Here is a 23307-nt window from a genome sequence, read left to right as displayed (position 1 = left end):
TGGAGGGTCTCACGCTATGGATAGATAATAGAGAGAAGTTAACCAAATCATCGCCATTGAAGATTTGTTGCAGGCGTGAATAGTTACTGAAGATAATAACTTCTAGCCACCTAAGTCATCTTACTATGACTTGGGCTTCAATGCTAGCCTCGACTTCATTTCCCAACACATTACAATGTTACCTCATAGGCCCATGCCGCAGACAGAATTAACATCCTTCAAGTATAGTCAAGAGTCCTTTAAGGATAGTTAGGATGCCTTCGAAGACAGTCAAGAGCCCCTTAAAGATAGCTAGCAGGCCTTCTAGGATAGTTGGGGGCCTATGAAGGATAGTCAAGAGACGTTTACATATGGTTCAGAGGCCTTAAAGATAGTTAAAAGGCCTTGAATACTTGATATAGGCGTTTAAGAGTGATTGAGAGGCTTTCAAAGATAGTTAAATGGCCTTAGAGGATAAGTAGAAGGCCTTAAACATGGTTGATGGACCTTCAAAGACGGTTAAAATGACCTGAAAAGAAAGTCGGAAGCGTGGTCACGGTTGTAGAGTGTCGAGTTAGATAAGGAACTTTCTTACTATCTTTAAGTTAAGAGAGGAGTATCTTGACTCCCTCTTGGGGCATAATGTAAACCAGGCTAGGCTATCGCAGATGTGAAATTACACGTGAATATAGACAGACGGCTGTCTCTGTCTTGAATTTCGCCTCGGTAAGTTTAGTAATGGCTTATAACTTTGTATGCTGGATTAGATATGTTGGCAACCCCGTGCCGTCGTAATGGCCATCTCTATCACATCCGGTGCTAAAGACTCGGGGGCTCGACGTAGTATATGTAAATCTAGGTTGATTGGGTCTAACTGAACTTACATGTACTTTATAAAAATATATAGTAGTTATGAGTCGACCATCTATCTACCTGGTATTATATAAAGCTATAAGCAGTAGGCGAGAGCACTAATATTCCTCACGAGGCAGAGACTCGCCCAAACTAAACGAGCAAAGTCAAATCATCGTCCTAACGGTAGTGACTCAGCCCTTTATGACTCCCAAACAACCTAACACCGGAGATACTGCCACCAGACCACAACAACACTCACCCCTATTACGGAGCACACATCACTACCCTCATGTCACCACAACCACCACCCACCGCATCAGAACATACCCTCACCCCATCTCCAGACCGCTTATTAGCAGCTAAAATTCCTAACCCCCACCTTTTTGTCCAGTATCTATGGAGTCAGTCAACTGCACTCCATTAAACCCCATAACCTACCCCATTCACGCACCAAAACTCATCCTCAGGAAAACCCAAACCGGCAAAACATTGAAGCTGACCATAATAACCGCCGGTGCTAATCGAAGCTTCGATGGTGTCAGTATCCGGTCCGATCCGGCATTGGGAAGTCCGGCCCTCGTGTGGGACCGGTCAGCCATCAAACAAACAAGTACGGTACAGCTAAGCTAGAGAGTTATGCGATTTGTTGTCCACCGCTCATTTGAAAACTTGCTCTCATTTTTTGACTCCATCCCGCCCGCCAACCTGTTCTGAGTGTCCCCAAGACAACGACCGACAGAAAGTGACAACACATCACCGCTTCTTTTCTCTCTTGTCCGGTCGGTCGGTCGACCGGTGGGTGCTTCTCATATCCACTATCCATCCAAAAACCCCATAAGTGGGAATCCTGATATCGCTAGGTACCCATCTATGGGATCCGCCTTCTTTTCCTTTTCTCCCCGCGACAAACAAACAAACAAACACCAGCGCCAGCGCTGATGTAAGTAAGGTACGGCGCTCACAGCGTGACCACTGACGGATGAACTGCTTCCTGAGTCCTGACCACAGGAAGCCGGCCTTGCAGCGCGCTTCGATGCGGCCCCCTTTTGTGGAGTCAGATACTACCTCTCTGCTGCCGCCCCCGTACATCATTAGTACAAAAATGCTGTCGTTACCTTTTTTCGTGTGAAGTGGGTGAAAGTGGCATGCCGCCGGCGCCGGAAGGACCTCAACTCCTCACGCCACTGCAGGTACCAGTGGTACCTTATGCACAAGCTACATTAGATAATGTGGGTTAGTTATAGTCTAGGTAGGCTATTAGCCGGAAAGGGAAGCTTGGCCGGTTTTGTGCATTTGATCAAAGGGTTGGTGGTGGTGGTGGTCGTGAGTATCGTCAATGTTGTCGTCGTTGTTGTCAACATCACCAGAACCTCACCTTGGGATTGTGAAGATCACTTATTTTTAGACCCCAAAAAACCTCAGGAATGCCAAGTTATATCAAGCCGGCATTTCTGATGACAAAAACAACACGAACCACAGACCTGGGTCATGGATGGGGTTCCGAAAACAACGGGTTTCTTCAATAATCGGCCCGGTGCTTATGGTGGCTTGAAAGTTTGTCTCCACAATCATGAACTCAAACCATGCCAGTTTCAACCCCCCCCGCCCTCCTCACGATGCTCGATATTTGCCTCAGACAGCCAAGAAGACGTTGCCCATCGCCAAGAAGTGATATACGTTGACCAGCTGACCTAAATTGTTGATTTCGTGGGTGTGTTTTAATATACGATGTGTCCCATGAGACATCTCGTCGTGGGTTACGCGGTCGTCTGGGCAAGGTGATACAGAGGCGCAAAAAGAAAGCTGGCTGAGTGAGATACCTTATGCAGGAAGAGGAAGAAAAGAGAAGGTGTAACAGATAGTAAAAGATGTGTAATACAAGACCGTCAGACTCGAGGGAATTCCGACGACAATGATGGATGTGTATGAACCATGGTGCCGGCGCCCAGACGGAAAGGTGATGATGGCCTGTGTAGCGTCACCGGCAGTTCCAGTTTGACAACAACTCCAAGATCCGCGTGTCGTTCCTTGGCTGTGGGTAGTTACCTTGTGTATGCTCTTGGGTGGTGATATCAAAGGTGTAAGTCCCGGCAGCCGACCAGCACAACGGGCTTGGTATAGGGAGCAGATGTGCGGTACCTCCTCCTAAGACCAGAAGTCTGGCTTGCCATACACTGATTGAGGCAAATCATCTCTAGCCACGCGATTCCCCCATCCGTGCCCAGCCGTGATACAGTGTGTCTGAGAAGCTACACCAAGTTACACAGACATGTACAACGTACGTATCTTGTATAGAACGAAAGACCACAGCATGCTTGGCTGTGATGCTCCTTCTTCGACTCTCTCTTCAGCCCCCGGACCGAGGCCCTTGACGAGCAATAATTTGATATCAATGCTGAGATGTCTCCGCTGCGAAAGGCTAACCGAAAGGCAATATACTTCCAGTAGCCTTCTCATGCCCTCAAGTTGGCCGGATATTCAACCCCTCGCCTCGCACGAAACCGTTAGCTCGAGCTTTCAGACGTTCTAATAAACGTGATATGCCGAGGCATCCTAGACGATAGACCCTGCGTGCATCCCACGCAGTACCAGATAGATTGAAAGGTACCGATCTTGATCATCGAAAACACTGGAACCATACGCAGCAGGCAGTATATCACACCGGCCCACACCAGCCTGCTTTGACAGGTGCTACTAATGCTGTGCGGCTGCACCGGCATCTCGCCGCCGTCGCCCGTTAAAACTGCACCTTGCCTTGTCTAATACACCGCAGAAGCAAGGAAGCAAGCAATCGTAGCCGGCATCTTCATCACCCGGACCCTATCTTAGCCTGTCAAAATACCGGCCTGTGCCTCACCATTGCGTTGCAGAAAAGAGGCCGGGCACCGCCGGGCGTGTTGCAGTGTCGTCCTCGTCGTCCGTCATGTTACGCTGCGGCTGGTGAACCAAAAGCCAGCTGCTGCCCCGAGCACACACAGCTTGCCCTTTGTCTCCCATCATAGCAAAACCAGCGAAATGGAAGGGTCGCGGAGCGGAGCCCGGACGGAAACGTGGGTCCCAGACAAAAGCCGAAGAGAGAGAAAAAAAGTTCGATTGGCGAATCATATCCCGGCATGGGTCAGACCAGTTTCCTTCTTGGGCCAGCGCTTCGTCTTCGCCTTGTTCCTTGCGTAGGTACCTGCATTTCTTGCTCACGGGAAGTGGATGTTGGATTCCGCTTGCCAGAGTCAGCGTCCCAGCAACCCAAAACACCACGGATGCCTGTCCAACTCCTGGAAGAAGTCGGGAAGGGGGAGGAGGCCAGCAAGGTGGTCTATAACGAACGCGGCTTCGGTTCCCCAGTTGCGCTGTTTCGAACTTCCACAAACGTGGACAGAAATTCGCAAAGCTAATCAGCCTGACACCAATTTAGCCGCTTTCTGCTTGCTGGAGACCTGTGCTATTGATGTTGATCCTGATGCAACCGCTGTAAGCTTGCTTGCCTTGACCCCCACGGCCCAAGCGAGCGAGAAGGGGAAAAATGAAAAAAAAAAAAAAAAAAAAAATGGATCGTGAACGTGGTTGGTGGTGCTGCCCATGTTCGCTCGTTTCGTTTCGTTTCGTAGCACTCATCAACAACTTCTCACTGGCCTGACTGCTTTGCTGACACATTGTGGTGTCTGTCCCGCGTAATGGTTCAGCCGCCCGCGCTGCTGCCCACACGGCACGGCGATCGATTGGAGAAACCAGCTCTCGGTCAAGGCTGGCTAGCCACTTCACTCATGAGGGGAATGCGGGGGAGGTTGCGTTTTGGGTCCTGACCAACATCCCCCAGCCGCTAAAACCCCCATCTCCCCGGGGCGGCTCAACGGCAAGGCCAATTTTGTAACTGGGCGACTGGCAGGTTGTGAAATTTGATGGATGTGACGTGGTGAACGGGAACAGTCAAAATCGAAAGGCGGCCGGAAGAGGTCGAGAATCTCTCGTATGGCCGGCCCATGGCCCATGCTGGGTTGGGGGGTTGCAGGCTTGTGTCTCCGTTGCCGAATGGTCTGACATTCTGCAATTATTGACGATTCTCCCGCTCTTATCATCTGCTAGACGAGGCTCCAAAAAAGCTCCGCGCATCGCCGAAGTCGCGTTTGACCTTTGTTGCTGTTTTGGTGAGAGATTCTCCTGCTGCTAATGTCCGAACATGTCCGCTCGAGCGGAGCCCCCGGGACTTTTCAAAGAGACAAGAACGGCAGCTCGTTGTATTCTTTTACGAAAGCCTGCAAAAAGAAGGGCCGTTGTCGTTGGAGTCGCCGCTGGGCCAGGCAGCTCCAAGTTGAATCCAGCCAACCCCGATCAGTTGTAGCCAAGAAGCAGGCCCGTGGAGCGCCGGAGAGCTTTCAGCAGCAGGGACCAGCGGGTGCCCACTGCGAGCAACATCGCGAAGAAACCCCACACACGTGGTGGAGACGGAAAATGTGGACGAGAGAGACTTTTTATGCCGCCCTTTGCATATGCTGGCTGCAGAAGGAGCGGCTTCCGATGCGGCAAACAAACATTCTTCTGCATAAAAGTGCTTGGCTAGTGGTCTGTGCACTTGTTCAACTGCACCGTCCAATCGCCATTATCCAATCGCCCCGAGATCCGATCAACATAATTTCAGTCTGCAGCATTGGACAGCCAGACAGACAGGAGAGAAAAATTGCACATGCTCCCCGGACTTGCCGCCGTTGCCATCATTGTCGTCGCCGCTTGCTGTCATCGGAGCCGGAACCGTCGGCGATCGCCACAGTGGTGAGCGAACGACTCGAGCCGGGGGGGGGCTCAGTTTGAACCACGACCGGCGGAAGATCCCGCTGAAATCCTGCTTGTTGACCGTGCCCCGGATCGGTGAACGTTTGCCTGCCACTCCTCCTAACCAACACGCCGAGAGAAGTCAAGACTTGATCTTCAAGGGTGTTACTGTCGATTTGTGTGTGACCCGTGCGTTCACCGTCAAACGGCCGCCGAGACGAACCCTTGAGGGTCTGTAGAGCTTGAAGCTTTACCGCGATAGGCATCGGATTGCGCCATTGACACATTTCCAGCCACCTTATCCCACCATTTGTTCGCCGCCGTCGCCGCCGCCGCCGCATGGACGGAGGTTGGGTTTCGTATTGTGTGTGTGTGTGTGTTGGCAGAACCAAGAAGGAAGGAAGGCTTTCCTATCAGCAGGTCCCAAGACCTTACGAGAGGGCGTTGAGCACGTTTTCCCCTTCGATAGCTCGAATCCCGTTCTCCTTCCGAATCGCTTGTTCTTTTCCAGCCCTGATCATTGGAGGAACCCCATTGCGAGGATATTCCCCGCGCTGTTGATGGATCCCCCATCAAGATGCCAAGCAACACACGCCTGCGAGCCGGAGCATGCTAGCAAAGCACGGGCGCGGGGACTTCCCTTGTTCGGCCGCGAAAAGCCGTTCTCCCATTTGATGCCCAGCATCTCCGACAAACGACGTGCCATTGACCAGTCAACAATCAGCTTCACTTTTTTGACAACAACCCTCGGGGTTAGGTATGAGCTAGATATATGACAGAATTTACGGGGTTATGCGATTCGCCTAAAATGGGATTGCAGAATGCATTGACAAGAAACATTCTAGAATTCTTCCTTGACCGCCAGTTTGCGGGATAATGTAGCCAGCCATGTCTGGAGAGCACATCCCCCTCATCGCTTTTCCATTTCCCCGGGTCGTCCATCGTGACAGCAAGCAGTAACAGCATGAGGTTCCCCCAGATTTTTGCCATATCTAAGGAAGGAATCCAAAATCAACGGCACACATACGCATAACCCTAGACGGAAGTTTCCATCATGCTGCAAAATTTGAGATCGAGATATTTGACCTTGATATTCGGGTCCGGAGAATAATCGGGAAGCCAAGGATAAGTGTAAACTGAAAACTTGAACATCAAATATCAGATTATTATTTGCCATTCGTTGAACGGTAGCACAAAAAGGGAAGCAAGTGTTATAAGTACCGGCCGGTCGTTCGGATATCACTATACTACCGCAAGCGTGCACAGCGGTAGCGTAGGGGACTGTCGTGTGCTCTGTTACCTGGATGGACACCGACCAAGCAGCCATATATGCGAAACGGGGACCGGGCTGGGCAACCTTTATTGTTCACGCCCAGGGCAATAGTCTCGAGAAAACGACATCTCTTTGGCCCGCGACCGAGTAAGAGTAGCATAATGATATGGTAAGTGCGTAAGCTATGTGACTAAATCCACCCATCCAGCCAGATAGAAGAGGGTAGGTAAGAAAAGACACGCACGCACAGTAGGAAATATGTCTCATGTCGATCACACCCAGAGGTACACAGTATGAGAAAGAGGTATATATGCAATCGGTCGGTAACAGATATGAGGCTGCAATGTAACTCACGGACGACATGCAAAGAAAGAAAAAAAAAATCCAGATGTCAGAAATGTCCGCACTTTCTGGCGATTTTTGCCATTGTAGGTAGATGCAAGTGGCTTGGATCAACAATCTTATCCAAGGTGCCAAGATATGTACCGTTGATGCAACCCGTCAGTGTGCTTGGGCATCGTTCTTTCTGGCAAATTGTAGTCCGAAGGGATATACTCTGTATCAAAGCGATATATCAAACAGCTGAATATTGTTTTCTTGGCTTTTGAGTTCCCCCAAACGGCACTTTGGGGGGCACGGAGGTTTGACCGTTGAGATTGGATGAATGTTTGAAACGCAAAAGCGGCGATTGCCTCTTTTGTCATTGCTGCTTCCACCACACCTCTCCTGCTCTGCTTGTTTTTATATCGGAAAAATCATCTGCTTTGATCCCATCAACTCGAGTCTGTCGGCTGTTTCGAATTCTTCGCCTCTCCCACGCCAAAGTGGGAATTGCAGTTGATGTGTGAGCGGGCGTGGACAAAACAAGCAACTTGCCACGACTCGGGAGCGGTAGCCACAACCGTCCCTTTTTACCCCCTTCCCCCAGCCATACAACGGGGCGGCATATGGGGGTGGTTCATGCCGGTCACCTAGCGTTGATGAAAGAGGGGACCTTCCCGGGAGACAAGACATCATCAACGGCAGTCCCGAAATATGCTTCTTTCTATCAAGAAGCCGGGAACAAGCAGGGAACTTGCTCGTCAGTTCAGTGTTGAACAAATAACAGTCGATAAGCGACTCCATAAGCCACATGACTGTCGTAAATGCTCAATGGGAGGGTTGCGGCCCGAAACAGGGCTGATGATCAATGGATTTGATAATATCATATCCAAAAAAGGGGAGCCCGGATCATCATCATCACAGGCAAGGCTCTCTCTTTCTGTGCTGTAGGGTATCTCTTGCTCACCGCCGCCGTCATCGGGGATGGAAGTTGTTGCTGACATGAGTCGATGGTTCCCATGGGTGTGGAAGAAATGACGTAGTGGAAAGGGCGGCCAACCACACACCTCGGCACTTCCGCTTTGGCCGAACAATTGAAGAAAATCTGACCTGTTCTTTTATTGTGTGTTCTTATTGTTCGCCTCCACGCGACTTGCCATGCATATTTGATATAGGGGGATTGTCGTGTGTGGTGGGATGGTGTGCTTTGTAGTAACAGTAGCGGGCAGTTACCGTCCAGTCGGAGGGAGGAATCATTCATGGTTTTACCAATGATACACAGATTCCCGCGGGGCTTCCGAGGCAACAAGAGCGAGATATGTGAGAGTGTGAGAGAGGATATGAGTGAGCCACTGAGCCGACATGTGAGGCAATTTGGGGCGGGAGCCAATATCTCGCTCAGATATGCAGTTACAGCAGCAGCGAAACACTGCATTGCCATCATCTCGAATTGGATATTGGAAGAGACAGGAGAGGCCGATGTAGACTACGGATATGCCATGCCAAAATGGGATAACATGCGAGATGCGAAATGCAAGCAGGGTCAGGAAACACAAGCGTATGGAGCCTGCTGTGCTGTCAAAGCTCGGGTGTGCCCGTCTGAACAGCCAGCAGCAGCCATGCTCGTAGTAGCATCGCATCGTCGTTTCTGTCCCTCTCTCCCCCCCATCCCAAATTGACCGAGAAACAAATAGCTCGTCGATTGCCCCATCGCCCGGTGAGCAGAGCATGGAAAGCCTTCCCGGCTCCATCGCCTTCCTCACCGGGATGGTCCCCCACCGCACCGAGAAGAGCCGGCTGGCTTCTGCCCGCGAAAAAGGGACGAAGGCGAGGGGCGAGAATGAGCACAGGAACCATTAAGATACCTCGCCGCCGGGTACCGGTGGGATTTTCGGTTTCGAAGCCGAAGCCCGTCCTTCTGATCTCCTTGTGATGTGATGCTTCTCATCAATCGTTCTCTCTCTGTTTCTTGGTCCGACCAGTGAGATAAGGCCAATCGCAGGACGAGGCGCTCTCTGAGTGGTCAGACGAGCAGACCAAACCGATTGCGACTGGGCGGGCATGGGGGGCCCAGGTTGGCGACCCATGACGGGCAGCCAACACCCCAAAGCTTGTCGGTTCGCAGTTTCTCATGCCTGGCGAACGAGGTCTCGAGCGCCGCTGACAACCCCGGGCCTCGCCCTCTTCATCTGATTTTTCAGTGCATGGCAGCGCCGTCGCGGGGAGCGCATGGTGTCAATTGGATTCTGGACAGGCCGTGCCAGCTTGTGGCGAGGGAATTAATGGGCGTGGTTCACTATAAGCGCGCATTTGCAGCTCTTTTTGCCTTTCTGAATGCCTGCATCTTTTCTGCTCATTGAGAGCTCGTTGCCAGAAGCAGAGAGCTTCTCAGAACCACAGAGGCACAGCCAGAAAATCCCGCACGCAAGGCCTGTGAATGGATGACGGAGATACCTGGAAGTGGAGTCACGACAAGGTACCGAGGACCCAGGCAATGGCGGCATCCTCGGCGGGCTAGGACAGACAAGAGTGGAGAGCCGGTACAAGGCCAGATTGCGCACCCCAGGTACCTCGCTGTTGATTGTGACCTGCAGTTGCGCGACCCACTGTTTTCAAGGACCAGGGTAGCAAGTGGTTGCTGTGGGTTGCGATGCCCGTTGCTTGGTTGCTTGGGGTCTCGGAGGAAGAGGAAAGCAGGAATGGCAGAGCAGACAAGGACAGTGCCAATTGGGACGGCAGAACACGCCGACCACGCGCCGATGCTGCAGGAACGCCCAGTAGCGCACAGTCTAGGGTCGGGGGCACACACAGTGTAAGGCATTCATCCCAATGGAAGGACGGGGAAGGAGGCAAAGAGCGAGTCGGGGAAACCTGGAACTGAAGGTAGAAAGAAGCGGTAATCGCAGCAGCAGCAAGCAGCTGGAACAGAGCACGGGCACTGGACTGGCAGGCACGCAGCAGCAGCGGGCAGGCAAAAGAGCGGATTTGACGAATGGGCGAGTTGGAGTGGATTGATTGATGGGATGGATGGATTTTGGAGGAGCAATGGAGTGTGGGTGGGTGGGCGATGAGTGGGTGAGCGGGTGAAGGTTCCACCAGTCCTGTAGGTGGTCGGTACCTGGGTACCTTCGCTTGGACGTGCAATTCCGTACTGTGCCCACGGTAGCGCAGCTTGTAGCGGGCAAGGAAGCTTTGATCAGGGCCGGGAAAGGTCGCTCGTGGTTCGCGGCGTTGTTGGAAAGGTTGAAATACTTGGACTGCCCGCTTCCCTCCCCCCTCTCTTTCCTCTTTTTGCTTCACGCTTGAAGGCCCTTTTTAACTCTCCCTTCGACGTGAGGTCTCGCTCTCCCTCGAGTCCAAACTCAACTCTCCTCTCTACACCCTAATTCTCTCTCGGTTTTTGTGGTCGCCAACACCGCATCACCGCCACCTCACCTATTAATAAGGTCGTCACAACAAACAACCTTTGAGGCCGCGTCCGCCCACCTAGCTTTGGTTCACCACCTACAACCATATCTACCTAAGCATCACTTGATCACTCCGCGCCCTACTGATCACCTTTATTTCTCCTCGTCCCGATCAGCCCCGAGCAGAGCTTATCTGCCGACAACCGCGTCACAATGGCCGAACACTCGACCACCGGCGCTCCCGCGCTGTCGACCAACATTGAGAGTGGCAACTTTGACGAGAAGGCCCCTCACCACGCCGCCCCTCCCAAGCAAAAGGTCGTGGAGGAAGAGGAGGAGGATGAGGACATTGACGCCCTCATCGAGGACCTCGAGTCCAACGACGGCCATGGCATGGTGAGCTTTCCCCCTACCCCGGTCTCGCCAAGCGCACATCGCGCCCCATTCCGCCCACCACCCGGTCGCTTCGGCCTTGGTTTTGGGGGGTGTCGGCCTTGGCAGCTTGACCAATCGGTCAATGATGGATCGCCTGTTAACCCATCTCGTGTCTAGTTTGAGGAAGAAGAGGAGGTCGCTCCCGGCTCCGGGCGCGTCATTCCTGAGGACATGCTCCAGACCGACACCCGCGTCGGTCTCACCGAGCAGGAGGTTACCCAGAGACGCCGCAAGTATGGTCTCAACCAGATGAAGGAGGAGAAGGAGAACCTTCTCCTGAAGTTCCTTGGCTTCTTCGTCGGTCCCATTCAGTTCGTCATGGAGGCTGCCGCCGTCTGTAAGTTGGCTCACCAAACATTTTCCTTGGCGATGTTTGCATCTCGCCCCCACTCTGCCATGGCGCCTCTGCAGCTCAGCGGGGCGCCAAGCGGAGTGGCTTCATGCATCGCCAGTCCACGTTCTAACAAGAATTGCTTTTGCTAACCGTCTTTACCTGGCAGTGGCTGCTGGTCTCGAGGACTGGGTTGATTTCGGTGTCATTTGCGGTCTGCTCCTTCTCAACGCTGTCGTCGGTTTCGTCCAAGAATACCAGGCTGGTTCTATTGTCGATGAACTCAAGAAGTGAGTTTTGTCTTGTCCTGCTTTCTGCTGCGCCAGACAGCCCTGCTAACCCCCATTGACAGGACTCTCGCCCTCAAGGCTGTCGTCCTCCGTGATGGCACCCTCAAGGAGATTGAGGCTCCCGAGGTCGTCCCCGGTGACATCCTGCAGGTTGAGGAGGGTACCATCATTCCCGCCGATGGTCGCATCGTCACCGATGATGCTTTCCTCCAGGTTGATCAGTCTGCCATCACCGGTGAGTCTCTCGCCGTCGACAAGCACAAGAACGACTCCTGCTACGCTTCTTCCGCTGTCAAGCGTGGTGAGGCTTTCCTCGTCGTTACTGCTACCGGTGACAACACCTTCGTCGGTCGTGCCGCTGCCCTCGTGAACGCTGCTAGCGCCGGCTCCGGTCACTTCACCGAGGTTCTCAACGGCATTGGTACTATTCTCCTGGTTCTCGTCATTCTCACCAACTTGGTCGTCTGGGTTGCTTCCTTCTACCGCAACAACGGCATCGTCAAGATCCTTGAGTTCACCCTCGCCATTACCATCATTGGTGTTCCCGTCGGTCTTCCCGCCGTTGTCACCACCACCATGGCTGTCGGCGCTGCTTACCTTGCCAAGAAGAAGGCCATCGTCCAGAAGCTCTCTGCCATCGAGTCCCTTGCCGGTGTCGAGATTCTCTGCTCTGACAAGACTGGTACTCTCACCAAGAACAAGCTCTCTCTCGCTGAGCCCTACACCGTCGCTGGTGTCGAGCCCGAGGACCTCATGTTGACTGCCTGCTTGGCCGCTTCCCGCAAGAAGAAGGGTATGGATGCCATCGACAAGGCTTTCCTCAAGTCCCTCAAGTTCTACCCCCGTGCCAAGTCTGTTCTCTCCAAGTACAAGGTCCTCGATTTCCACCCCTTCGACCCCGTCTCCAAGAAGGTTCAAGCCGTTGTCGAGTCTCCCCAGGGTGAGCGCATCATCTGCGTCAAGGGTGCCCCTCTTTTCGTCCTGAAGACCGTTGAGGAAGACCACCCCATTCCCGAGGAGGTTGATGTCGACTACAAGAACAAGGTTGCCGAGTTCGCTACCCGTGGTTTCCGTTCCCTCGGTGTTGCCCGCAAGCGTGGTGAGGGCTCCTGGGAGATTCTCGGTATCATGCCCTGCTCTGACCCCCCTCGTCACGATACCGCCCGCACCATCAACGAAGCCAAGTCTCTCGGTCTCTCCATCAAGATGCTTACTGGTGACGCCGTCGGTATCGCTCGTGAGACTTCTCGCCAGCTCGGTCTCGGCACCAACGTTTACAACGCCGAGCGTCTCGGTCTCGGTGGCGGCGGTGACATGCCCGGCTCTGAGGTTTACGATTTCGTCGAGGCTGCCGATGGTTTCGCCGAGGTCTTCCCCCAGCACAAGTACAACGTCGTCGAGATTCTCCAGCAGCGTGGCTACCTCGTTGCCATGACCGGTGACGGTGTCAACGATGCTCCCTCGCTCAAGAAGGCTGACACTGGTATTGCTGTCGAGGGTGCTTCCGATGCTGCCCGTTCTGCTGCCGATATCGTTTTCCTTGCCCCTGGTCTCGGTGCCATCATTGATGCCCTCAAGACTTCTCGCCAGATTTTCCACCGCATGTACGCCTACGTTGTCTACCGTATCGCTCTGTCGATCCATCTCGAGATCTACCTTGGCCTCTGGATCGCCATCCTCAACCGCTCCCTCAACATTGAGCTCGTTGTCTTCATCGCCATTTTCGCTGATGTTGCCACCCTTGCCATTGCCTACGACAACGCTCCCTACTCCAAGACCCCCGTCAAGTGGAACCTGCCCAAGCTCTGGGGTATGTCCGTCCTTCTCGGTGTCGTCCTTGCCGTCGGTACCTGGATCACTGTCACCACCATGTACGCCCACCCCAACGGTGGTATCATCCAGAACTTCGGTAACCTCGACGAGGTTGTCTTCCTTCAGATCTCGCTCACTGAGAACTGGCTCATCTTCATCACTCGGTATGTTTCTATCCTTGATTTTGTGTTGACTATGAAGCAGTATGCTAACTCTTTTCCAGTGCCAACGGTCCCTTCTGGTCCTCTCTTCCCTCGTGGCAATTGGCCGGCGCTATTCTCGTCGTTGACATTTTGGCCACTCTCTTCTGTATCTTCGGATGGTTTGAGGGCGGTGACCAGACTTCGATCGTCGCGGTTGTCCGTGTCTGGGTCTTCTCTTTCGGTGTGTTCTGCGTCATGGGCGGTGTTTACTACATCCTCCAGGACTCTGTCGGGTTTGACAACCTCATGCACGGCAAGTCCCCCAAGGGCAACCAGAAGCAGAGATCGCTGGAGGACTTTGTTGTCTCTCTCCAGCGTGTGTCTACGCAGCACGAGAAGTCGCAGTAAGCGACCTCGTTGCATGGCTTGGATGGGCAGGGTGCCATGGTTATGGCACCAAATTAAGATACCATGGTTTTTTTAACGCATACCCCGCCCTGAATAGCAGCGCCTCGGCTTTTGGGAGGAATGATAAGACCATGGCATGGGTCGAGAGCCTGCTACAGGGCACCTACTTTAATTTTTCGGAGTCTTTGATCACGACTTTGTCCGGGGACTAGTGGCGCCCCGATACTTTAGACAGATCTAATAAACAGTAAAACATAATTACGTTCACACTGGCTTTGCTGTGGTAGTGACATGTACCTTGCTAGAGGGGTGGTGGTGATGGTGGTGGCGCTGATGGTGGCTGCCAGCGAGCATGAATAAGTGGTTTTTTTGGCTTTGCCCACGTGCACCGACCTCTTGTCATTGGGCAAAGATTTTCATGCTCTTTTGGACAGCCGAACGGCCACTACCAACAACACGAGTCGCTATCTGCACTTTCGACTACGCCAGAGAAGGTACTACTGTAAGCACCAATATCACACTAATTCTCTTTTCTGAAGCGGTTCCCTGTTAGACAACGCGCCACCAACAACCCACTACGAGTTGCATCATCACCGTTTTCCTTTTTGCCCCGATTCGGACAATTGTCGGCGATTGGAGGATTTTGGTTCAGGACGCAAAGAGGTCAGGATGCCACCTCTGAGGGAGATTCCGGGGTTCTATTATGGTACGTCATTTTTTATTTTTTTTTGGGTCAAGAGGTCATGTGATGAGGGTTTCTGGCGATGTTCTTTAGCTTTTCATGGGGGACCAATTTCTTACTCTTTAGAGATGGCGAGGGTGTGCGCAAGGTGGGAGAGGGGAAGGAAACTTGGCTGACACATGTGCTGACTTGGGGGATGATATAGATGAGGCCAAGAGGAAGTACTTCAAGATTGAGGATAGCAAAAGGACGGTGTTGCCTGGTGGGGCGGCTGCTTGGGGGAGCGAAGGGGAAGTGAAGAGGCGGAGGAAGGAGGTGGAGAGGGAAAAGGGGGAGAGGGAGTGGAAGGAGAGGGTGAGGAGGGAGAGGGTTAGGAGGGTTGATGTTGGTTGGGTGTTGGGGAGGGAGACTGGGCGAGAAGGGGGTGATGGGATTGTGAAGGAGTGGGCTGGGGGGTTGGAGGATAGGGGGAAGATCAAGATGTGGGTTAATCTGGAGGAGGGGGACGGGGGGGTGATTGATTGTTTTTATGTGGCTGGACAGAGGGAGGCGCAGAAGGAGGGGAGGAAGGAGGGGGAGGATGGGTGGGAGAAGGAGGAGGATGAGGTTGGTGAGGAGTCGGTGTGGGTTTTTGCTGGTGAGTTTGGTAACTTGGTTGGGGAAGGTGGGGGGTTGCTAATAGTGATGATGTAGGGATGGAACAGATGGGGATGTCGGTTTCGGCTGCGCCGTTGGGAAGGGAGGGGAGGTTGGTTTACTCTTGTTGAGGGGGGCAGGATATTGAATTGCTAACGTGTGTTTATCTGAAGGGTCGACTACCTTTGCAACCGGGTACGGAGGTGTCGCTGGCCAGGACAGTACGTTGAACATAGGAGCGAAATGGGGGACACCAACATGGTTGGTATTAAAGGAAGGCGAGAAGCGCTGTTATTCCTTGGCAACCACATCCATTCCACCACCCCGAAAGCGTGCTACGAATATGGATTCTCTTCCGGGCAAGAAGGGTGTTTCCCACGTGGGTGGCCTTCTTTCTGCTCACCCATTCTGGAGTTTTGTGACTCAGACCAGAACCGATTTGCTGACTTGGTTCTTGCATTGTAGTCTTGCACAGTGGCGGCCTCATAACCACACTACGTAATAACTACATCAACGCTGGAGACTGGTCGCCTGAAGAGACCGGGGCCAGACTTGTTTTGGGAACCCAGCGTGGCGTGTATTGTGCCCGAGGTCCTGGTGCGACTGCTGCCACGACTGAAATGGACACCAGGCGTCGACCAGCGAAACTTGTGCCGCCTTTTCGGGGCGATGTACTCGCGGTTGACTTTCTTCATGCGCAGCCTCAAGTGGTCCTCGCCGGCACTCGTTCAGGTCACGTTTGTCAACTCGATACGCGGACGGCGCCGGAAGCATGGGATTCGATGGTTTTCCGCCACAAGAGCAGCGTGGCACATCTCAGGGCCGTCGGTGGCTTTGATGTCCTCGCTGCGGGACCAAAGAACGCGATGTGCATCTATGATCTTCGCTTTGTGAAAGCGAAGGAGCAGAAGGCGGGCGAGAAGCCGTTTGAGCCCTGGGAGCGAAACACTGCGGCTCCGGCGGTGGAGTTTCCTGGCTATCGCAACGAGGCACATATCAAGATTGGGCTGGATGTGCTTACGCAGCCGGGGTATGGACATGGTGTTGTTGCGGCTGCTCATGATGATTGCACGGTTGGACTGTACTCGCTACGGGATGGATCGAGGATGCCATCGGGGGATGTGGACAAGAGTAAGGCGCCGGGGGTGGTGAAGGCCATCCAGTTCCAGACGGTGGCTTCTGATCAGCATCCCAGTTTGTTTGTTGGCGTTGGATCGGTTATTCAAAAGTTTTCTTATTGATACCCTTACTTTTTTTGTTGCTTTGGCATTGGTAGGCAGGCGTATATAGAAAAGAACCGAATAACTGAACACGATGTTTAGCATAAAACTCAACGAATGTGATTAGTCATAATTTGATGTCGTGCTGTGGCTGATAATCCCATCAGCCGCCCGCCGCTTCCGTTACCGCGTTGTCGGGTCCGTTTATTCGGCGACCGCGCATCCACAGCGAGCGAGAAGGGTGTGTGCGAAGTTGAAAGCGTGGTGTTACACACAGTTGTATTCGGATGACGCCGGCCGTTGAACTTCCGGCGGCATCATCTTTACTAACTCTTTCTTTCAATTCGGGCCATGGCCGGGAACCCTGTCAATTTGAATGGCCTTGCATCATTCACACCCGCCGCATCTGCTGCTGCACCCGCAACGGTCTCGGCCCTCAATAGAAGGGGAGGAAAAGGGCCACGAGCATTGGCGCCCGGGTCCGGAGGTGTCGGTGGTGAATTCGGCAGCAGCAATGGGGAATCGTCAACCGCGTCTGCGTCTATTTCCTCAACGATAACGACGCCAATGAGCAGTGTGAACACCGACGGGACTGCCAACAGCAACCTCCCGGACAACACGGCAGACGATGTCGGCACCGGTGGAATCTCCAAAAAGCGCAAGGCGGTCCCGGGATCGAGAGGAGTTGCGAACTTGACCCCGGAGCAGCTGGCCAAGAAACGGGCGAATGGTAAGTGGAGCTTGTTCTAACGTCTTTTTCTCCTGGTGGTGTGAAATCCTCCCCCGATGGCGGTCGGCATCCCGCTCCGAAAAGTGTGGAAACATTTTTTTGGGCTGGATTGCAAGGGCGGGTGCGGTTATCCGGGGGGTATTCATTCATTGTTCTCTCCGGCCCGTCTAACCTGCTCCCCCAAGTCATGAGTAGCACTAACAAGGCTGTCAGATCGTGACGCACAGCGTGCTATCCGAGAGAGGCAGCGCCTCAAGATTGAGCAGTATGAGCGGGAGATTCGTGAGCTCAAGTCTCAGCAGCCGTATCTGGAGCTGCAGGCTGCTGTTCGCCAGAGGGAGGCTGTTGAGGCGGAGCTGGCCGAGGTGAAGGCATGTCTGGCTAGTATTATGCATTTGGTTCAGCCTCTGCTGGCTAAGGGGTCGCCAATAGGTAAGTTTTATTTGTCTCGTCGCGTTCCTGCCCAGAGGTTGATGGGATGTATAGTTGGGCAGCATCATCCTGCGCCGTTACCTTCGCCAGCTCAGACACACCATCCGTCGTTGCACCACCAACAGCATGGACTAGTAGCACCAACTCGGACATCTGTGGGGTTTTCGGGGTCTGGCCCGGGCAGTGTTGCCTCTCCGGGCTCTGTCGGTACTCATGGACGATGGCATAACAGTATGTCGCCTGTGGTGACGCCCATGTGCACAGAAGGTCAACAACACCAGCAACATCCACACCAGCCACACCAGCTTCAGCAACCTCAACCCTCTTCCCAGGCCGGTATTCTCGCCCAGCAACACCACGACCTCGGTCACGGGTTGGACCTAGGGTCAGACCGTCTCGGCCTCGAATTCCTCCTCGACCCGGCCCAGAAAATCGCCCGGATACATCAAAACGCTGCTGCTGCTGCTTCCACCCAGTGCCATCATCAAGTCCCTCTGTTGATACCACCCACACAAACCCCTTTCACGAAACCCACTCAACCACCACCACTACCACAACATCAACCCCGAGAAGAAGAAGAAGATGATGATGATGAAGAAGAAGACTTCTTCACCCTCCCACTCAACTCCCCCCCAACCTGCCCCCTCGACTCAATCCTCCTAGACTTCCTCTCCGAACGCCGCCACCTCCTCTCCCTCCCCTCCTCGCACGCAAACGACGTCCTCGGCCCGCCCTACCCCTCCATCTCCTCCCTCCTCAACCCGTCAACCCCCTCCCACCCCCTATCAAAAGTTTTTACGGACATCCTCGCCCGCTTCCCCGGCCTGTCCCGTCTCCCGGAGCGCGCAGCGGTTTTGTACCTCATGTTCCTCCTCATGCGCTGGCAAGTCTCCCCCACAAGAGAAAACTGGGAGAGGATCCCGGAGTATTTTCGCCCCGGGGGGTTGCAGAGACGGAAAAGGCACCCGGCCTGGGTGGATTATATACCCTGGGGAGGGATGAGGGAGAGGATTGTACAAATGTATGATGATGATACGGAGGAGGGGGGGATAGAGTTTGAGGATTTTTTATTCCGTTTACTGGGACTTTGAGGGTTGGTTGGGGAGGAAGGGGAGGGGAGGGGGTGTGTACTACTACGACAGAAAGAGAAAGGGGGGGGTCGCAGGGGTGGGGGGATGGGATGGTGATTAATCCCGCTTTTGAGACGCATGTGAGGAGGTTGGAGAGCTGGAGTTTGGGGGGGGAGTTTGAGAGGGCTTTTCCTGGGTTGGGGGGGACGTATAAATTGAGGAGGGGGTGAGGTAGAATGGGGAGCAACGGCATGATGACAAAGGAGTTGAGGTTGCCTTGAACAGGTGATGTGGAGGTCGGGTATATAAAAGACGTGCATGCACACAGACATTGTGGGATATGGGAATGCCCGTTTGATATTCTCCTGCCTGTGACTGGTTTGGGTATGGTATACGGCAGTGATGTGAAAGGCGGGACAAGAGAACAAATGCATTCTCACAGTCGCTCCACAATTGTCCAAATACCATTGTTTTCCCTGGTTCTTATGTCAAGGCATCATGCCGAGCCAACCCACTACTAGAACCTCATCATGTTTTACCCAACGCTCTCGATAGGTGCCCATCATCCTACTTCCCCCTTTTCCCCAGCCTTGAGTTCTATACCTGGCCAGACACACCAAGTCAGTAAAACATATAATAAATTGTTGGCTTAACACCTTTAAAAGAGAAAGAACTATCGAAGGATAGCCAAGAGGCCTTCAAAGACAGTCAAGGTAGTGAATACGAGTTGGAAACATCGTCGAGGGCTTGCCTGCTATTTTTGAAGGCCTCAAAAGAGAAGTGAATAAACAAGCTTTAATAAATGAAAGCTGAAGTCATGTCTGCTATATTCAAGGCCTTCATTTTGTAATGCAAGTCCTATTATTTTGTCCATGACGCTGCTACTAGAGAAAAAAAAGGCAAACCCTAATAACCGCCATTAAACCCCTGAAAGACCGGCCCATTCCTACTCATTTGGATTCCCGGCGGCAATTCCATAACAATTGGATCATCGCCATTCTGTTGGTTCCCATTCCCGCCATGACTTCCCCTCTTCCCATCAAAACCCCCTCCCCTTCCACCCCTATCCTTCTTCCCTCCTCCCCATCCCCCTCTCCCACCACCGCCACCACCACCACCCTGATACCCCCCATCATGGTGATGGTCCTCCTCCCGCCTACTTGACTTAGGCCCGTGACTCCCGCCTTTATCAGTTTGCATCCTCCTAGAGATCGCCTTACTCGACACCCCCGCACCAATCTCAATATCTGGCTCCTCCACCACCATCCCCGTCACAATTGGCCTCCCGCCACTACCGCCGTACGGCGCAGTCAACACCCACTTCCTATCCGCTTCCGTGAGCTTTTGAATAGGAATAACAGAAATTCCAGTGCCGTAATCACTGCAATCCCGGGGCCCAAAGCCCACTCCCCACTTCGTCCGGAGCTCGTTCCCCCTCGCCCCCCCCTCCGACATGGCCGCCTTGGCCTTTTCGGCATCTTTCCTGTAATACATTTTCACAAAGGCGTGTCTCTTCTCCTTGTGAACAATGGCACTTTGGACCTCGCCGAAGCGAGAGAAGATTTCCCGTAATTCGGGTTCGGAAACCATGACCCCGCCAACGAAAAGGGTTCGCGACAAGACCTTGAAGTGGCCAGGGGGAACGGTAGGGTCGTGGTCGACCCATTTTTCTCCGTTGGGCTGTGGCGGCCCTTGTTGTTGTTGCTGTTGTTGGCGGGAAAAGTTATCTGATGGGCTACCTCTCCTGCCCTGGGGCGAGCGCTGGCGATATCCCCTATCATCATTGTAACCCCGGTTTGGCGAGGCTGGGCGGTTGTAGTCGAATCCTCCGCGGTCGTTGCGGCGGGATCGGGGTGAGTCTCTGGCGTCCCAGCGTCCCGGCGAGCGGGAGCGGGATCTACCGCGGGGAACACGCCCTGGTGAGTGATAGCCGTTGCGATCACGGGAGTCGGCTGCATGTCTGGGCGCTTCCCAGGGGGCTGGACCAGGGCCGGCACTGACGGGAGGAGCTGGGTAGCCAGGGTAAGCGGCTTGAGGTGGCTGCGGGAAGCCGGTTTGTGGGACGGCTGGAGATCCGGTAGCCGCAGTGTTTTGGGTCATGAGCTGCATTACGCTGGCGATTTGTTCGACAGGTACACCTTGGGCCAGCAAGGCGCTCAATAGCTGGACGGCCGCCGGATTGGCAGCTGGATTGGCCGCACCATTCAGCACTGGAGGTGCTGCGGGTGGTGGGAAATGGGCAGGCTGAGGAGCTGCCATGGGTGGTGGAAAGGCATGTGGCAATGTGGACATGTTGACAGGCGGAGCAGCAGGCTGCATGGCGCTATTGCCAGGCTGGCTACCAAGGATGCCGTACAAGGCTGCAGGCAGCGGGGCAGGGGCCGGAGCCGCAGTCGGGGCCGGGGCTTGAACTGGAGCTTGGACTGGGGCCGCAGGAGGGGCCGGAGCCGGGACTGGCCCGGCCGAGTGATTACTCTGTGTACTGGGCGCATTTTGGCGAGCCAGGTTGGCAAGGGTCTCAAGAATGTTTAGAGGGTTGCTTTGCGTTGCTGGCGGTGCAGGCGGCTTGCTTCCAATACCAAGCGAAGCCATCAGGTTGGGGGGAGGGCTTCCGGGAGGTGTTGTTGATTGGACTGTTGGCAGGGGTCTTGTCAGAGGTGCATCTACACAAAGAAGCGGTGACATCTTGGATGACCTACGTGTCGGCTGGGGAGCATTGAGCTTCTCCCGCCAGGAACTAACCATGGCAGCGGGAAACGTCTCGCCCTTCTCCCAAATATCGAGCAGTTTCTTGATCTTGTCCTACATACCGGCATACGTGTGAGTTACTAGTCATGGTGATGAAGCAGGGATGTGTATATGTGGGCGCCCAAGACTTTGAGAATGCTGCCGAAGTTCACCGGCTGGACAAGGCAAGACAACGAAGCGAGGGCAGCAGTTGTCTACACCAACTGTGAGGTCATCGCCAATAGCTAGTTGCAAAAACCCACCCTCTCTCTTTTCGTCTATTGGGTGCTGGAGCGGCAAAAATTCAGTGCATGATCATATGTGCGTACCTTTTGATCTTCTGGAGCCGCCGAGATGCTGTCGTTCATCAGAGTGGGCATGAGTTCAGTCAATCTATGCACGCCCGCAGCATATGTGCCATCTTGCGCTGAAGAATTTATGGGAAACTGTCCCAGAGCCTTGGCCTTCTTCAACCACTCCCGTGCTACTTGGTCTACGACGTAGAGGACGCCCAGCTTGTGTGTTCCGGGCGTTTTCTTGAGATGTGTATAGAATTTTTGGACGATGACCGACTCAGACTATCAAATGAGACACCAAAATTAGTATAACCGTCTACAACGTCAAATCGAATCGCTTCACGCGTCCGCTTACCTGTGGGTTGTTGACGCAAAGTGCAGTAAGATTTGAGATCCGAGAACCAGATACGCCTGGAGCCTTGAGGCTGAGCAAGGCTTGCAGCCCAGCCTCGAGCTCTGCTACCGGTGACGATGTCATCTCGTTGTCCACTTCCGGAAGCCTTCTTTGGTGACAATGGATGATGTGGATGACTGGCGGTGGTGATACCAGTGGGAAGGGAAAAAAACGTTGTTGAAAAAGTCGTTAAAAAGAGCCGAGAGACAGGCCCGTGATCTCTTCTCGAAGTATGATACGACTGAGTGAGCTTGGTGGGGTAGCAGGTGAACAAGATCTATGCCATGCTCCTAGGTCACAATAGAAGAATAAAATACGGTTGGCTGGCTTTTGACTTTGATTTGTTTGCTCTGCCTTGCTCTCGTCAAGGTCCCCCGAGGGAAGTGGCAGCCAGCAGATTACTAGGTTTGATTTGAAGGTCGCGTCGAGTTCACCAAGTTACGTTCGGACGAAACCTGAGAGCATGCGCAAACACCAGAGACGCGTGTTTTTTTTGAGGGGGGGGAGCAGGGCACGCAGCAATAGATCCCACTCGGCACAATCCTGCTCAAAAGATTTTCTAGAAGGCTCTGGGGGGGAAATACGTTGGGCTACTGCAAAGTTAGAGATGGATGAAAAAAAGTGTGTTCTTGATGAAGTCGTCTTGATGGAAATCGAAGAAGATCGAGATGGCCGGCCTTTTTGCCGCGAAGATGGAGAGGAGGCGGGGAACGAGCGAGCTTTTTTTTGGAGACGGTTGGTAGCTTTTATTTGGGGAGGGTCGCTGTGGCTGTCACACCAATGCCTTGGGTTTCTTGGGGCCAGGGTCAAATGTGGCGTGCGCGCGACCAACTGTGGCGCCCGAGGCAGCTGCCAAGCAGCCGGCATGGAGCACTGAGTGGCCCAGGGCCACGAGGTGACGCTTGTCTCGTGAACTGAACCTGGAACCCCGCGCCACGCCCTAGCCAAGATGTGTTGCAAAACTCCCGAGTTGCAGCGAGACGGGCGAGCGGCCATGCAGTGGTTCACGACATTTCCCTTTGGCCGAAGGTGGTTTCCCACTCGGTATGTTTAGGGTTTGCCACAGGGGACTCGCCTCACGAAACAGCAAACTTTCCGAGGG

At 53.6% G+C, this 23307-nt stretch overlaps 4 protein-coding genes across 4 annotated transcripts; 3 read left to right on the top strand and 1 right to left on the bottom strand.

Moving 5' to 3' along the window:
• Window positions 1-8837: 8837 nt before the first annotated feature.
• On the top strand, window positions 8838-14018 carry PMA1 (plasma membrane H+-ATPase; the record flags this gene model as incomplete). Its single annotated transcript, XM_062945786.1, has 5 exons — window positions 8838-10995; window positions 11152-11371; window positions 11535-11655; window positions 11718-13631; window positions 13691-14018. Exons 1-5 carry the CDS (start codon window positions 10813-10815, stop codon window positions 14016-14018), a joined length of 2766 nt encoding a protein of 921 aa, XP_062801819.1. The 5' UTR covers window positions 8838-10812.
• Window positions 14019-14687: 669 nt separating this feature from the next.
• QC764_306810 (uncharacterized protein) lies at window positions 14688-16661 on the top strand (the record flags this gene model as incomplete). Its single annotated transcript, XM_062945785.1, has 3 exons — window positions 14688-14724; window positions 14906-15337; window positions 15802-16661. 3 exons carry the CDS (start codon window positions 14688-14690, stop codon window positions 16575-16577), a joined length of 1245 nt encoding a protein of 414 aa, XP_062801818.1. The 3' UTR covers window positions 16578-16661.
• Window positions 16662-16772: 111 nt separating this feature from the next.
• QC764_306800 (uncharacterized protein) lies at window positions 16773-18809 on the top strand (the record flags this gene model as incomplete). Its single annotated transcript, XM_062945784.1, has 3 exons — window positions 16773-17286; window positions 17500-17718; window positions 17773-18809. The coding sequence occupies exons 1-3, from the start codon at window positions 16908-16910 to the stop codon at window positions 18807-18809; spliced, it is 1635 nt and encodes a 544-aa protein (XP_062801817.1). The 5' UTR covers window positions 16773-16907.
• An 885-nt stretch (window positions 18810-19694) lies between these two features.
• On the bottom strand, window positions 19695-22922 carry QC764_306790 (uncharacterized protein; the record flags this gene model as incomplete). Its single annotated transcript, XM_062945783.1, has 4 exons — window positions 22167-22922; window positions 21845-22093; window positions 21488-21590; window positions 19695-21421 (listed from the first exon to the last, which is right to left on the bottom strand). The coding sequence occupies exons 1-4, from the start codon at window positions 22287-22289 to the stop codon at window positions 19695-19697; spliced, it is 2202 nt and encodes a 733-aa protein (XP_062801816.1). The 5' UTR covers window positions 22290-22922.
• Between the last annotated feature and the right edge of the window lie 385 nt (window positions 22923-23307).

This window comes from Podospora pseudoanserina, chromosome 3 (assembly GCF_035222485.1).
Source record: "Podospora pseudoanserina strain CBS 124.78 chromosome 3, whole genome shotgun sequence".
Lineage (NCBI taxonomy): Eukaryota > Fungi > Ascomycota > Sordariomycetes > Sordariales > Podosporaceae > Podospora > Podospora pseudoanserina.
The sequence above is the reverse complement of the archived record's forward strand: the minus strand, read 5'-3'. Positions and strand labels throughout refer to the sequence as shown.